Source organism: Fundulus heteroclitus, chromosome 21 (genome assembly GCF_011125445.2).
Source record: "Fundulus heteroclitus isolate FHET01 chromosome 21, MU-UCD_Fhet_4.1, whole genome shotgun sequence".
Lineage (NCBI taxonomy): Eukaryota > Metazoa > Chordata > Actinopteri > Cyprinodontiformes > Fundulidae > Fundulus > Fundulus heteroclitus.
The window spans coordinates 22,403,619-22,418,540 of NC_046381.1; the positions used below are offsets into that span (position 1 = coordinate 22,403,619).

At 40.7% G+C, this 14,922-nt stretch overlaps 1 protein-coding gene across 1 annotated transcript in view; it reads right to left on the bottom strand.

Annotated features, from left to right (window-relative positions):
• cubn (cubilin (intrinsic factor-cobalamin receptor)) overlaps window positions 1-14,922 on the bottom strand; it is a 350,345-nt gene that overhangs the window by 135,591 nt on the left and 199,832 nt on the right. Inside the window, exons 33-37 of the mRNA XM_036125467.1 lie at window positions 11,416-11,532; window positions 11,204-11,317; window positions 5,932-6,060; window positions 5,676-5,808; window positions 4,016-4,215 (exon numbers count right to left, since the gene is read on the bottom strand). Of these exons, the coding sequence (XP_035981360.1) occupies window positions 4,016-4,215; window positions 5,676-5,808; window positions 5,932-6,060; window positions 11,204-11,317; window positions 11,416-11,532 (693 nt within the window). The remainder of the gene's footprint in view (window positions 1-4,015; window positions 4,216-5,675; window positions 5,809-5,931; window positions 6,061-11,203; window positions 11,318-11,415; window positions 11,533-14,922) is intronic.

Here is a 14,922-nt window from a genome sequence, read left to right on the forward strand (position 1 = left end):
CCACACGTTTATCAGACATGAGAGTTCCCAGCATCAGCCGGGGCCTTTCGCCGGAGATTATGGAATATCTGTGATAATACGTGGCAGAAATAAGAAAAACAAAAGGATAAACAGGAACAAATACTTAAAAATCATAAACTGTCAGATGCAACCTGTCACAGAGACATCATCAACCACTAAGTCATATAAACTGGGTTTATTAAATATTAGATCTCTGTCAGGAAAATCCCTTTTAATTAATGACTTCATTATTGACAATAATCTTGATGTAATGTTTTTAACAGAAACATGGCTGCATGAATTTATTGAAGCAGCTATACTGATGGAGTCAACACCTCCAAACTACAATTTTCTTTGTGAGAGCAAAGGAAAGGTGGAGGAGTAGCAACATTGTTTAATGATTCACTAAAGTGTAAAAAGGTGTTTTTAGGAAAATTTGACTCTTTTGAACATTTGGCTCTCCAGGTAAGGAGCCCGGTACGAACTATGTTTCTGAATGTGTACAGGCCTCCTAAGTCCACATCAAACTTTTTTAATGATTTTAGTGACCTCCTGTCTGTGATATGTGTTGATTATGACTGTTTAATTATTGTGGGAGACTTCAACTTTCACGTTGACAACCCTGAAGACAGAAGTGCACACACTTAGAAACTTTGGTTTAAGTCAACACGTTAAACAGCCAACACACAAACAGGGACATATTTTAGACTTAATCATCACTAAAGGTCTAAACATTTCACAGGTCAATGTAACGGATGTTGCCCTATCTGATCACTTCTCTGTTACCTTTGAAAGCATTATTTCCAGTGACTCATTTAGCCAAAGGGACATCGTAAGAAAACGCACCTTTAAGGACAATGCCGCGGAAACTTTTATTCAAGCTTACTCTGATACTTCAACCTTGGGCTGCAACTCAGTAGATGAGCTAGTAGATAACTTTCAGTCTAAAGTCTCAGACATCATTAACTGCATTGCTCCAGTCAAAGTGAAGTTTTTTTCCGGGAAGTAAAAATCTCCTTGGAGAAATGCTCCAGCAGTTAGAGGTGAAAAAAGGGAATGTCGGAAAGCTGAACGCAGGTGGAGAAAGAACAGACTCCAGGTTCACTACGACATCTATAAAGAGAGACTTTACAGATATAACTTACAACTGAAAAATGCAAGGGAATCTTTCTTCTCAGAGATCATCAACAAGAACATTAATAATGCTCGTGTCTTATTTTCCACAGTTGACAGGCTAACAAATCCTCCTGTGTCCGTGACTTCCGAACTCCACTCCACCAGGGCCTGCAATGAATTTGCTAACTTCTTTACTGAAAAAAATCCTAAAAATTAGAGGATCACTTTGTACTACCATATCAACATCAGAACCAATGCTTTATTCAGCTGGAACTATTTCTGACAAAATGTCCAATTTCAGCGAAATAAACCACAAAAGCTTAGAGCAGATCATTCAGCAGTTAAGTTCCTCCTCCAGCTGCCTTGATGTTCTACCCACAGCTTTCTTTAAAAAAGTTTTACCTGTCATAGCGTCTGATTTGACCCAGATAATAAACACGTCCCTTCTGTCAGGTGTTTTCCCCCAGTCCCTAAAAACAGCAATTATCAAACCACTGCTGAAAAAGAACAATTTAGACAAACTACTACTCCAGAACTACAGGCCCATCTCAAACCTCCCCTTTATCAGTAAGATTATTGAAAAAGCTGTATTTCAACAATTAAACACCTTCTTAACAACGACCAGCCGCTTTGACGTATTCCAGTCAGGTTTCCGCGCTCACCACAGTACAGAGACTGCCCTTATCAAGGTGTTCAATGACATCCATATAAATACAGACTGTGGAAGAACCACCGTGCTGGTACTATTGGACCTTAGTGCAGCATTTGATACTGTCGATCACTCCATTCTGTTAGAGCGCCTGGAGAACTGGGTCGGCCTCTCTGCTACAGCTCTCCATTGGTTTAAATCCTACTTAAAGGACAGGGACTTTTTTGTATCAGTAGGTAACTTTACATCCCAGACGACAAAAATCACATGTGGGGTTCCCCAAGGGTCCATCCTGGGTCCCCTCCTCTTCAATATCTACATGCTCCCCCTAGCTCAGATAATAAAAAATAACAACATCAGCTACCATAACTATGCAGACGACACACAGCTTTACATCACCATGTCACCAGGTGACTATAAACCAGTTCAAGCACTGAGTAAATGCCTAGAAGAAATCAATACGTGGATGTGCCAAAATTTTCTTCAGTTGAATAAAAACAAAACAGAAGTAATAATTTTTGGACCAATAGAGGAGAGATCAAAAGTTAGCACACAGCTTCAGTCACTTCAACTAAAAACCACTAATCAGGCCCGAAACCTGGGTGTAGTGATGGACTCAGACCTGAACCTTCAAAAGCATCTAAAGACAATTACAAGGTTGGCTTTTTATCACCTGAGGAACATTTCCAGGATTAAAGGACTAATGTCTCAGCAGGATCTGGAAAAACTAATCCATGCGTTTATTTTTAGTAGAATTGATTACTGCAACAGTGTTTTCACAGGTCTGCCTAAAAAGTGGATCAGACAGCTGCAGCTGATCCAGAACGCTGCTGCCCGCATTCTCACTAAGACTAAGAAAGTAGAGCACATAACCCCAGTTCTAAAGTCCTTACACTGGCTCCCTATATCTCAGAGAATAGAGTTTAAAATACTTCTGTTAGTCTATAAATCCCTGAATGGCTTAGCACCTAAATACATCACAGACTTGTTATCAGCGTATAAACCCTCCAGACCACTCAGGTCTTCTGGCTCCAGCCTGCTCTGCATACCTAGAACCAGAACTAAACAAGGAGAAGCAGCATTCAGTTCCTATGCTCCACTTATCTGGAACAAACTTCCAGAAAACTGTAAAAGTGCTGAAAGCCTGAGTTCCTTTAAATCGAGATTAAAAACACATTTGTTTAGAATTGCCTTTGAATGTTCAAGTTAAAATGTTTTACTGTTTTCAAATTTTGTTTCTACACTATCCCTACTTGCTTTTATTCTGTTTTATTTTCCTATATTTTAATCATGTAAAGCACTTTGCATTGTCTCTGTACTGAATTGTGCTATATAAATAAATTTGCCTTGCCTTGCCTTGTATAAGTAAGGTTCATCCATGAGTAAATGCTCAATAGTTGTTGTGAGGAGCCAAAGGACCGCCCCCCAGAGCTCCGAGGCAGACTCCAGAGAGACCAGAACCCAGACATCCAAAAGGCCCCCAGAGCGCAGGAGCCCCAGAAGGACCAACACAGGAATAGCTTCATCCTCCATCCCTAAGAATGGCAGAGGAGAGCCCCAGGAAACCCCCAAAGCAGCCACAGTGCAGATACCTCGGAGGTCTGCAGCGGTGAGCTTGCGGGCATCGTCGGCAGCCAGCTATGCCAAGGCAGATCCAGGCATGGGCCCAGAGACCCGACGCCCAAGGGCACACCACCCCCAAGCAGCACTGCAAAGCAGCTGCCAGGAGTGAGCCAGTACACACCCAGGCACCCAGCCCTGGACATCAAGAACTACCAACGCACCAACATGTCAAGGCGCCACCTACCGGCTCCAAGTCCTTGAAGTTTGAAAGCATCCATTTCAGTACCCTAATCTTCATCTAACACCACACATTCACAGATCAGATACTAAGTTAACATTAACATTATTTCTAGTCAATGCAAACTCGTTGGTCCAATTCAAAGAAAATTTTAAATGTTTGTAAAACATGTTATTTTTAAATTGAAGGGGAACCAGATTTTGCTCAATTCTTTCTGAAAACATTTCAAAACCTATCCAGGAGTCTGTCAATTCTGGTGGCTCATACTTGAGCAATATGTAGTTGGTGAAATGCTGTTTATAAAAAACATGAAGGACCATTTCCCTAGTCACATTCTAATTAATCTTCCTAGGCAATTCATTCAAGACACTGTAGCACATTAATAGGAACAACTGTATGGCATTTTTAGAAGGAAAGCTAGCACATAGTTATTGACATAAAACACTTACAGTGTGAGAAGGTGGCTCTAAATCCTGCCCCACTCACTGATCCATCTGAGACAAATTTAACCCACAGGATGTGGCCAGTTACAGATGTGTAATTGGAGGGCAGTGAGTTTCCACAGAAGCGACCAACAAGTGGTCCAGTTGAATTGCTTTCTCGGATTTCCAGGTAGTCGTTTTGACAGCCTCCTTGAAGGTGAAACATACTGAAAAAAAACATGTTTTTAGCATGCAGAGATCTTGAAAATACTTTTTCTATCCCAAAGCTCATACCAAAATGATAAGTTGGCTCATTTCCATTTAAATCATTGTTGGATCTTGTACTCTTCAAAATGTAAAAACTGATTTATAAATTGCAGAATCTACAATTTTGTGGTAGAGTTTTACAGTAGTACAAAGACACACATGGTCTTTACTGAACGCAAACATACTACACACGTAAACAACAGCTGAAATCTCTCAGTTTTTAAAGGAAGAGCATGTTAAGTTAAGTTTCTCTGCAGATATTACACAGGGACATTACTGTGATTTTTTTAGGACTTTTTAAAAGAAAGAAAATACACTAAAAACATTTTGTCTAGTTTCATGATGCTCACTACATTGAAGTGTTTAAATGGAATATTATGCTCCCATTCTCTTTACGTCTATCATTGAATTAGGCTACAAATACAAAAAAAAATACTTTCACGGAAAGTTTCATGCATGAATACATTGAATTGAGATAAAGCTTGTATTTCCCACAATAGATATGACCCACAAATTTTGAAATGATACCTCTTTAATCCCTAGAAACCTTCAATTTACACTCACTAGGAAGCAGAGGTGGGTAGTAACTAGTTGTATTTACTCAGTTACAATTTCTTGAGTAGCTTTTTGAGCAATATATACTTTTAGGAGTAGTTTACTGTAGTTTTTTTTACTTTAGTCATAATATTACTCAAATATTATGACTAAATATTATGACAAATATAAAGTGACGCTTCTTTTTTGTACACCACCATTGTTACTGTAGTGTTATTTTCTGTCTGCTGAGCTCATTGAGCCATTGGGAGGTCAAATAAACATACAATAAAAAGTAGATATTGTCATTTGAATTACTGTGCATTACATGATTTTAAATATTACATCATCAGCTGTTATCTTACTGAATACTTTCTTACTCTTATTTGAGTAATTTCTTGGCTGACTACTGTTTTAATGTTACTTGAGTTAAAATATGTTGTAGTGCTACTCTTACCTGAGTAATTCTTTTGGCTACTCTACCTAGCTCTACTAGGAAGCAAGCTTAGATTTGACAGACTCTTCACCAGAAATTGTTATATTTTCCTTCAGGCTTCTCACAATTATGAGTCAACAATAGACCCCCCTTCTTTCTCAGTTCAATCTAAAAAAATTTACCCACATTAAGGCTAAACTTTAACAACAACAAAACAGGTTTTTGCAACCCTAATGTCTTTTAGATAACAACAGAGAATGTAACGTGTGAAATGTATCAGCCTGTAGTGAAGATGACGGTTATCAATTTTGAGCCAGCATAAGAGATGGTTTGCTAGTGAGGGCAACACACTAAATATTGTCTTCTAATATATTTAATTTGTTTTCCTCCACACATCAGAAGGATACACTGTCCAAGAAGCAAGATTATGCGCCACATTTCTAAACTCACATAAATGACACTTGTATACGGTTTCCTGGTGAACTCCTAAGGGTCCAAACACATTCCATATTTGGTGGATAAGCATCTGGATAGTTAGGGCTGTTAAATGCTCCACTCTGCATTACCAGATCCCCGCCACAACCTGAGCAATTAAAAACAAGGATAATTTCAGATGTTGGTAACAAAGCATAACATTGTATTATCATCCATCTGAACCAATCAGTTGTAAGAGTGCCAGGATTGTGGACATTGTGTTCCACTTTACTGGAGGTGGAGGCTGAGTAGATAGCTCTGAACCCTCTTCTGGAGACTGAATGATCAGAGATGAAATTGACCACCAAAGAGTTGCTGAAGGATGTCACTGGATGTGGTATTTCAGTACCACAGTAGCGCCCTGAAAAGAACAACAAACATGCTTGTTGGATATACTTTACATAAATGTTTACATAATATACATTTAAATATACAGTTCAAACCAAATATGTACATACATGACATAGAAAATATATAACAAAATACATGTTTTTTTCACTGTTTGACATAAATAAGACTAAAGTATTTTGTTTTATATCTGTTAGGCTTACCTCAAGTATTTCCATTTGATGATATAAATAATATAATTTTTGAAATCATGTTTTAAAAATGGAAAAGTTAACATACAATAAGCATATTATGGCATAAAACTATTTAGGAAAGCCCAAACAATGACTGGGTCACACAACGCAAAAGTGAAAGTGGAAGTACACCTGTAGATGTATTCTAAGGCAACCCCTCAAACACTCTGCTTCCTTGTGAGATATCATAGAAAAATCCAAAGAAATCAGCCAACATAACAGGAAGGAGGACCTCTACAATGTTCTACATTCATCAGTTCAAATAAATATATGTAAGTATAAACAGCATGGCAATGTACAAACGTCATTCTGTTCAGGAAGGAGACAGGTTCTGTGTTCCACGGATGAACCAGTTTTAGTGTAAAATGTGTGAATAAACCCCAGAACTATCATGATCTTGGCACTAGTGCTTGTCTGATTCACCATTTGACGCAACTGTGCAGCTCCCCGCCCCATTCTCCTCAGCCTTCACCAGATCCACCTGCACTTCTGACTATATAACCAGCTCTCAGACTAGTCACTAGTGCTAGATTATTACAAACCAAATTTAATCCAGCGTTCTTTATCCTGCCTGCCTACCTGTTTCTGCCTCCACATTCTCTGTGCCTGTCTAACCCCTGTCAGACTTGACCGTTTGTGCCATCTGGATATCTGACCTGCTTCTTTGCCCTGTTTCTGACCCCGGATCTCTGGATTTCTGATCTCCTGGCTCTGACCCTGGATCTGCTCTCGGACTTCGGACTCTGGTTATTCCTCGTGACCATCCTGCCTGACTCTGCTATCACGGTTCTGACCCTCCGCCTGTTTTTTGACTACCGATTACCTGCCAGTCCCAGGAGTAAGGTCCTTCAAGTTTCCCTGATCGGACTCTAGATCGCATTGGGCTTCACCAGCAACGTCCCCCTCTAATAGGAGCCATCACTCACCCTCCCAGCTTGTTTTCCGATTGTGAGAAGGTTAGTGACCGAAGTTTCAGTGACTGTTACATCCCCCGAAGCCTCTTTCTGGTCACTAACCTGCTGTCTCCACTTCCAGTGGTTCTTGTCCCAGACGCTGGTGATTAACCCTCGACGTGTAGCAGTTTACGTCTCAATAAACTGTTTTTTTAATGCTATCTGATCTTGTCTGGCTGAGTTTTGGGTCCTCTGTTTCCAGTCATTACAGAATAATCTGGCCAAAAATGGACCGATCACCAGACAAGCAGTGGCATGCAGGCGTGGAGAAATCCATTTCCTAGTTGGTGTCTGCCGTTCGTGAAATTTTGAACCATCTATGTAGCCCGCCTCCACCTGCTCCTCCACTTCCGCATTCGTCAGCTCACGTCCTCCACTTCTGCATTCGTCTGCTCACGTCACTGCCCCAGCCACTAGAGAGCCTCGGTTATCCTCGGCTGAATTCTTCAGAGGCGATCCTGATCAGTGTTGAGCGTTCCTAACTCGATGTGGGATCCATTTTGAGTTGCAACCTTCTGCTTATCCCACTGATTGTTAAAAAATGGCCAATGTTGTTAGCAGGCAAGGCTAAGTTGTGGGGCACTTCCGAGTGGCAAAATAGATCTAACATTTGCCACTTGTATCAGGCCTTCTCTCAGGAGTTTATTTGGGTGTTCAGTCCTGTTTTGCCAAGCTGTGAGGCCACTAGGGGTCTCCTTTCTCTGAGACAGGGAGATAGGTCCGTTTCTGACTACATTATTGATTTTCATTTATTGGCTGCAGACAGTCAAGGAGGCATTAATGGATATCTTTATGTCAGGTCTAAATTACAAAATCAAAGATGAATTGGCTGCCCGAGATTATCCCCAATCCCTTAAACAGTTGGAGAAACTGGCCACACGGATTGACCTCTGTTTGATGGAATGTAAGAGGGAGCGATACTTCAAGCCACCTTCTCAATCCAATTCAGTTAAAAGGCCTGAACCAGAGCCAATGCAGCTGGGGAGAACAAGACTTTCCAAGGAGGAACAACTACGCAGGCATCAGCTAAACTTGTGTTTATACTGTGGTGGTAAGGGAAACAGAGTGTCTAACTGTCTGTTAAAAGATCAGGCTTAGTTGAGAAGGGGGAGCTCTACTGAGCCGAACCAAGGCCTCCAATTCTCCTGCTTTGACTTTGCCTGTTACTCTGACTGTGTCATCTTTATCTCATCAACTGTCTGATTTCATTGAGTCCGAAACAGACACTGAATTCATGGATGAAGGACTCGCCAGAAGTTTGGGCATCAAACTCATCCCAAGCCCTTCTCCAAACAATGTTCTAGAACTGGACAGACACCATCTCAACCACTCCCACCTCATCACTGAGAGGATAAACCTGACTATTGGAGATAATCACAGAGTGGAAATTTAATTTATGATAATCCAGTCACCACAGTTCTATCATTCTGGGAGTCACCTGGCTTAAGAAATGCAATCCCCAAATTGACTGGCAGAGGGTTGAAGTTCTGGGTTGGGCTCCTTCTTGCTCAGAGACCTACTTATTTGCAACCCACTCATTCCCCAATCCAGAGAATGATATAGAGGAGGTTTACCCTGATCTGTCCAAAGTACTGTCCCATTATCATGTCCTAAAGGAGGTGTTCAAAAAAATCCGAGGCCACAGCTCTGCCCCCTCATCTTCCACTTGATTGTAGTATTGATCTGCTTCCTTGTACTACACCCCCTAGAGGTCACCTACACTCTCTGTCTCTGCCCAAGTCTCAGGCTATAAAGAAATACATCTATGAGTCCCTTGAGGCGGGAATTGTTAACCCTTCATCCTCCCCTGCTGGGGGGCAGGGTTCTTCTTTGTAGGTAAGAAAGATGATTCCCTGAGACCCTGTGTCGATTATAGGGGACTCAACGATATCACGGTAAAGAACCGTTGCCCGTTACTTCTCATAAAAAATGCTTTTGATCAAATTCAGGGGGTGAGGATCTTCACTAAATCTGGTCATCTGGTCCGTATCCGAGAGGGAGATGAATTGAAGACTGCCTTCAACACCCCGACAGGACACTATGAATATTTTGTTATGTCTTTTGGACTAACTAATGCACCCACAGTATTTCAAAACCTAGTGAACAAGGTTTTAAGGGACATGGTCGGTCACTTTGTGTTCGTCTACTTTGATGACATCATCATCTACTCTAAAGATCTGCAAAGCCATAAACAACATGTCCGGTCAGTTCTTTTTCGCCTTCTCCAAAATCAGTTGTTTGTAAAGGCAGAGAAGTGTGAGTTTAATGTGTCCACCATGTCCTTCCTCGGCTTCATCTTGTCTCCCAACCAGATATCCATGGATCCGTCCAAAGTCCGGGCGGTTTCTGAATGGCCAACTCCTTCTGACAGGAAACAGTTAGAAAGGTTTCTGGGGTTCACCAACTTCTACAGAAGGTTCATTAGGAACTAGAGCCAAGTCACTGCTCCCCTTAATGCTCTTACCTCCTACAAAACCAAGTTCGCCTAGAACAACCAAGCAGACAAGGCCTTTTCTAGACTCAGGCAACTGTTTACCTCTGCCCCCGTTCTTCAGTCACCTGATCCTAAAAAGCAATTCTTCATGGAAGTGGATGCTTCTAGCACTGGAGTGGGGGCAATTCTTAGCCAAAAGTCTGATGATGGTCGTATTGACCTATGTGCCTTCTTTTCCAGAAGTTTGTCTAGTGCTGAATGCAATTATGACATGGGTGACTGTGAACTCCTGGCCATTAAGCTGGCTCTTGAGGAGTGGAGACATTAGTTGGAGGGGGCTAAGGAATCATTCGTCATGTGGACTGACCACAAGAACTTAGCGTATCTCAAGAGAGCTAAAAGATTAAATCCTAGACAGGTCAGATGGCAGCTCAAACTCCCTCGAACCATGATGATTCACCCAACGTTTTATGTGTCCTGGGTCAAACCAGTCAAGACCTCCAGATTATACCCAGCTCTCAGAAAAGTGACTAGTGTCAGATTATTATGAACCACTGGTGAGTTTAATCCAGTGTTCTGTATCCGGACTGCCTGCCTGTTTCTGCCTCCTCATTCTGTGAGCCTGCCTAACCCCTGTCGGACCTGACTGTTTGTGCTATCTGGATAGCTGACCTGCTTTGGTGCCCTGATTCTACCCCCAGATTCTGTTTTGGATTATCTCTGGATTTCTGATCTCCTTGCTCTTACCATGGATCTGCTCTTGGACTTTGGACTCTGGTTATTCCCTCTGACCATCCTGCCTGACTCTGCTATCACGGTTCTGACCCCGTGCTTGTTTTTCTGTATCAAGATCTGCTGAAAGGCTGCTCACAGAAGAAGAAGCTAGTATTCCAAAATCAACATATATAGACAAATTGCAATTTGCAAAAACACTCAGGGACATAGAGTAGTTGTGATGCAATAGGAAAGTTTTAGGTTTGACTCCAGTTTCCCCCATTCACAGGTCGATGTGCACTTAACCCCAAGATACCTATTGATCTCTGAATGAATGCGTGTGAGTTAGAGATTGCGATAGGATGAATGCGGCTATAGTGTGAAGTACTGAGTGGTCAGTATGACAAGAAAAGTGCTATATAAATTTAATCCATTCACATAAGGATCTTTAGTACATTTGTATGAAAAGGGGGAACTATTGTAACCCTGAGAGCAGCAACCTAATTGACATACCATCAAATTAGTTACAAGGTGGCTGAAGGACAACTAATTGTTGGAGTGGCCGTCATAAAGTCCTGATCTGAAGTGGTATTGAGTAAAGAGTCCTGCAAACCTTATGCAGTTCCACCAGTTCTGTCATGAGGAACACTATTGTGAGAAGCTTGTTGAAGGAAACCCAAAAGGTTTGACCAACTTCAGAATTATTTAATGCAATTCTGCTAAATAATGTAAAACTTCTTAACTTCAGGAAAGGTAAAAATAAATATCTAAAATTGTTTTACCGTGTATGTAACCCTCTTGTTTCATATATATCATACCCACCTATAGAGGGCGCTTGGTAGTTGTCTCCATCAAGAATTTCCACAGCATCATGGGAGCAGTTGGAGTATATAATCTCCAACTCCAAGTCAGTGAATGACAGGGTCACATGGTTGACTAGTCAGACAACACAGGTCAAGGTATTGTGGTGCAATTTATTTTGGACAAAATACATCACATTTAAAATAATTTGAGAAAGCCAGCCATCAGCTTACAAGGTTCCTTTGCTTTGATGATCCAACTGCAGTTCTGATTAGGTGGATATATTGCTGGGTACCGTGGTGATGAAATTGCCCCACCATTATCATCTGTTATAATGGTTGTACCACAAGCTGTCAAACAAAAGGTTGGTATTATTCAGACTGATACACTGTATGATCACTAGAGCTGTGAAAAATCTCCAAAAAATAAAGAAAAAAGAATGTGCTCTGATTGATGCCTTCTTGTAAGAGGGCACAGTCTGCTTTTTTTTCTAAAAACAAACAGACCTTTCCTATGGCATCAGTACTGTGGCCAACAGGGGAAAACCCGTAGCAAAAAGCGGAATGTGCCACAAACAGCCACACATGCAGCAGACACATGGATAATATAAACTCAGAACAACAAAAGCAACAACTACAGAAAAACACTGCAAAATAGGGCTGGGCGATTTAGTTTAAAAATAAAATCTCCAATTTTATTATACTAAATCCAATGAATTGATTTTTGCCTTCTTTTCTTTTTACAAAAAACAAAGACATTATTATAATAATGTAATAATTGATGTCAACCATTTCATCTGGGAGTTGACCTGAATTCAAAGTGCAACTACATAAAAGCTGTGAAACATGTTTGTAAACACAACATGGCAGGCATTGCCATTTTAAACAATGAAAATATGTTTGCTGCTAGTGGTATTACAAAATAAGCTAAGAACATGTTTGACTTCTCTTGTGTAAAAAAATAAGTAAATGCGTTCGACAATAAGATATATTGTCGAAATAATATTTCGACAATATATCTTCCTAAAAATATATTTGGCATTGCATGCTACTCTCTTCATGGAAGCCAAGTGAGTGCATTGACAAAATAAAATTCTAAATTTCCAAAAATTTAATCTTGAAAAATTGTAAATTTTAATTAATCAATTCAATAGAATTAGCGTCCAGCCCTAACCTGGCCAACCAGATTGATAATGTGCAGCACTGTCCGTTCTGCACATTATCAATCTAGGACTGCTCCACTGATCTCTATTTATTCACTGGATTGCACATTGCCCGTATATAATACACGTCGCTGTGAAGCCACCAGCCGCCATATTGGTACTGCATATTTTCCTCCAGTAACTAGGGAATACAGCATCGAACAACGATGATTTTCTCATGTTTGGGGGGGGGGGGGGGGGGGGGGGGCTTAAGACTTTTAAAATGTCAAATGCCATATACCTTTATGTTATGTACTAAAACTACTTAGTACATAACTTTCTCAATACTCAAGTACTGAGAAAGCCCGTCCGTCCGTCCGTCTTCTTCCGCTTATCCGGGGTCGGGTCGCGGGGGCAGCAGCTTCAGTAGGGAGGCCCAGACGTTCCTCTCCCCGGCCACTTGGGCCAGCTCCTCAGGAGGAATCCCAAGGCGTTCCCAGGCCAGCCGGGAGACATAGTCCCTCCAGCTTGTCCTGGGTCTTCCCCTGGGCCTCCTCCCGGTGGGACGTGCCCGGAACACCTCACCAGGGAGGCGTCCAGGAGGCATCCTGACCAGATGCCCGAGCCACCTCAACTGGCTCCTCTCGACGTGGAGGAGCAGCGGCTCTACTCTGAGTCCTCCCCGGATGACTGAGCTCCTCACCCTATCTCTAAGGGAGAGCCCAGACACACTACAGAGAAAACTCATTTCAGCCGCTTGTATCCGAGATCTCGTTCTTTCGGTCACGACCCAAAGCTGAGAAAGTCATGTGCTGAAATGTTTTGCATGTTATTTATATATATATATATATATATATATATATATATATATATATATATATATATATATATATATAGATATATATAGATAAATAAATAGATATATATATATATATATATGTATATATAAATATATATATATATATATATATATATATATATATATATATATATATACATACATACATACATTCATTTTCCAAACCGCTTAATCCCTCATGGGGTCGCGGGGGGTGCTGGTGCCTATCTCCAGCGTTCACTGGGCGAGAGGCCAGTCAGAAGAGCCAATCAGAAGGAGAGTAGGGCGGGTCTTTGCAAAGCGGAAATCTACCAGTCTGAGGTTTATCGGTGTTCAATCATTTTAACTTTTAAAAGAAAATCTCAAACCGACCACAGATGCATGAATGAAAGTAGCGGTAGTCAAAGGTTTTCTTTGGATTTATGTAAACCAGCAGGTCAGAAAGTTCAGTGCATAAAACAGCTGACAACAACTTCCCTCGGTAAGTGTGTCTGTTGCTGCTATGTTTTATTTAAAACTGAAAGAGTAATGCTTTTAGCTCTGCTAATTTAGCATGACGCGCTTTTTTTAAGAAGAAGAAGGAGGGTCGTAATGTGAAACGATATCCCGGTTTGACTGGGTCTGATTCGCAAAAAGTAAAAAAAATCATAAATATTATAATTGATTGTTTTTGCTTTAACCCCTGAATATGATGGATTTTTCAAAATCGATATTAATACATGTCTTGTGTCCTTCACATTTGTAAATTAATTTTGTTGTTTGTATTTAAAGACAATTTAAATGACATTTTCTGCTCAAAGCGGTTAAAGTAAATTAATACCCACTCCTGAGTCCCGACAGTAGATGGCGCAAGTTTTAAAACAAAAGTCTAACCTACTGGATCTAGCTAGCTACCTGAAAGAGCACCTGCTATAGCTAACCATTAATAATAAAACTTTGATTCATTAATACAACTTTTGAAATTATCCCCCCCTCTGGTTTTTTTGCAAACGCACACTGTATATATATATATATATATATATATATATATATATATATATATATATACATAACATTTATAAATATGTAAATAATACACAAACACATACATATACACAATTTTTTTTTATCATATTCTGTCTAAAATCAAAGACTTTTCGCTGTTTTTCATGTAAATCCTTGGTGGCGCTTCATAGCAAAGCCGGTGAGGCCGCAGCAATCCTGGCCTCCCCTGGGATTGTGCAACTCCATGTTAACTGCGCTAGCTTCCATTCTGTGAATGCATGTTCCTGTCTCTAGATCATAAATTCAGTTGTTCAAACACTTATGAACTGATTTTCCACAATCTATTATATGTGGATTACGAATTGTGTTTTGGTAATTAAACTGTGTGTTTTCCTGCGCAGCTGGGCGATCATAAAAGCCAAAGAACGGGTTGTAGGCGAGGCCGGCAGTTCCTTGGCCTCTAGGCAGGGGGCGCTCAAGGGGAACCGCTTGTGATCCCCAAATAGTAGAGTCAAAGCAAGTTATGGATGTATTATTAGCGAGTTTTACTAAACAAGTAAGGCACTAAAAAGACTCTAAACATACAGCCAGAACAGGACTGATCAAGGAAGGCTTTCCTCCCTGGCGGCGGAGGGGGCCAAGATGGCGGAGCGAGCAGACGTGCTATGAATAGCTCAGAGTAGCAAAGCCTTGCAAATCAATAGAATAAATGTATATGTCAACGAAACCCTGACTTAGTTTAAGATGAGTCTGGAGAGATCTTATTAATATATCCCA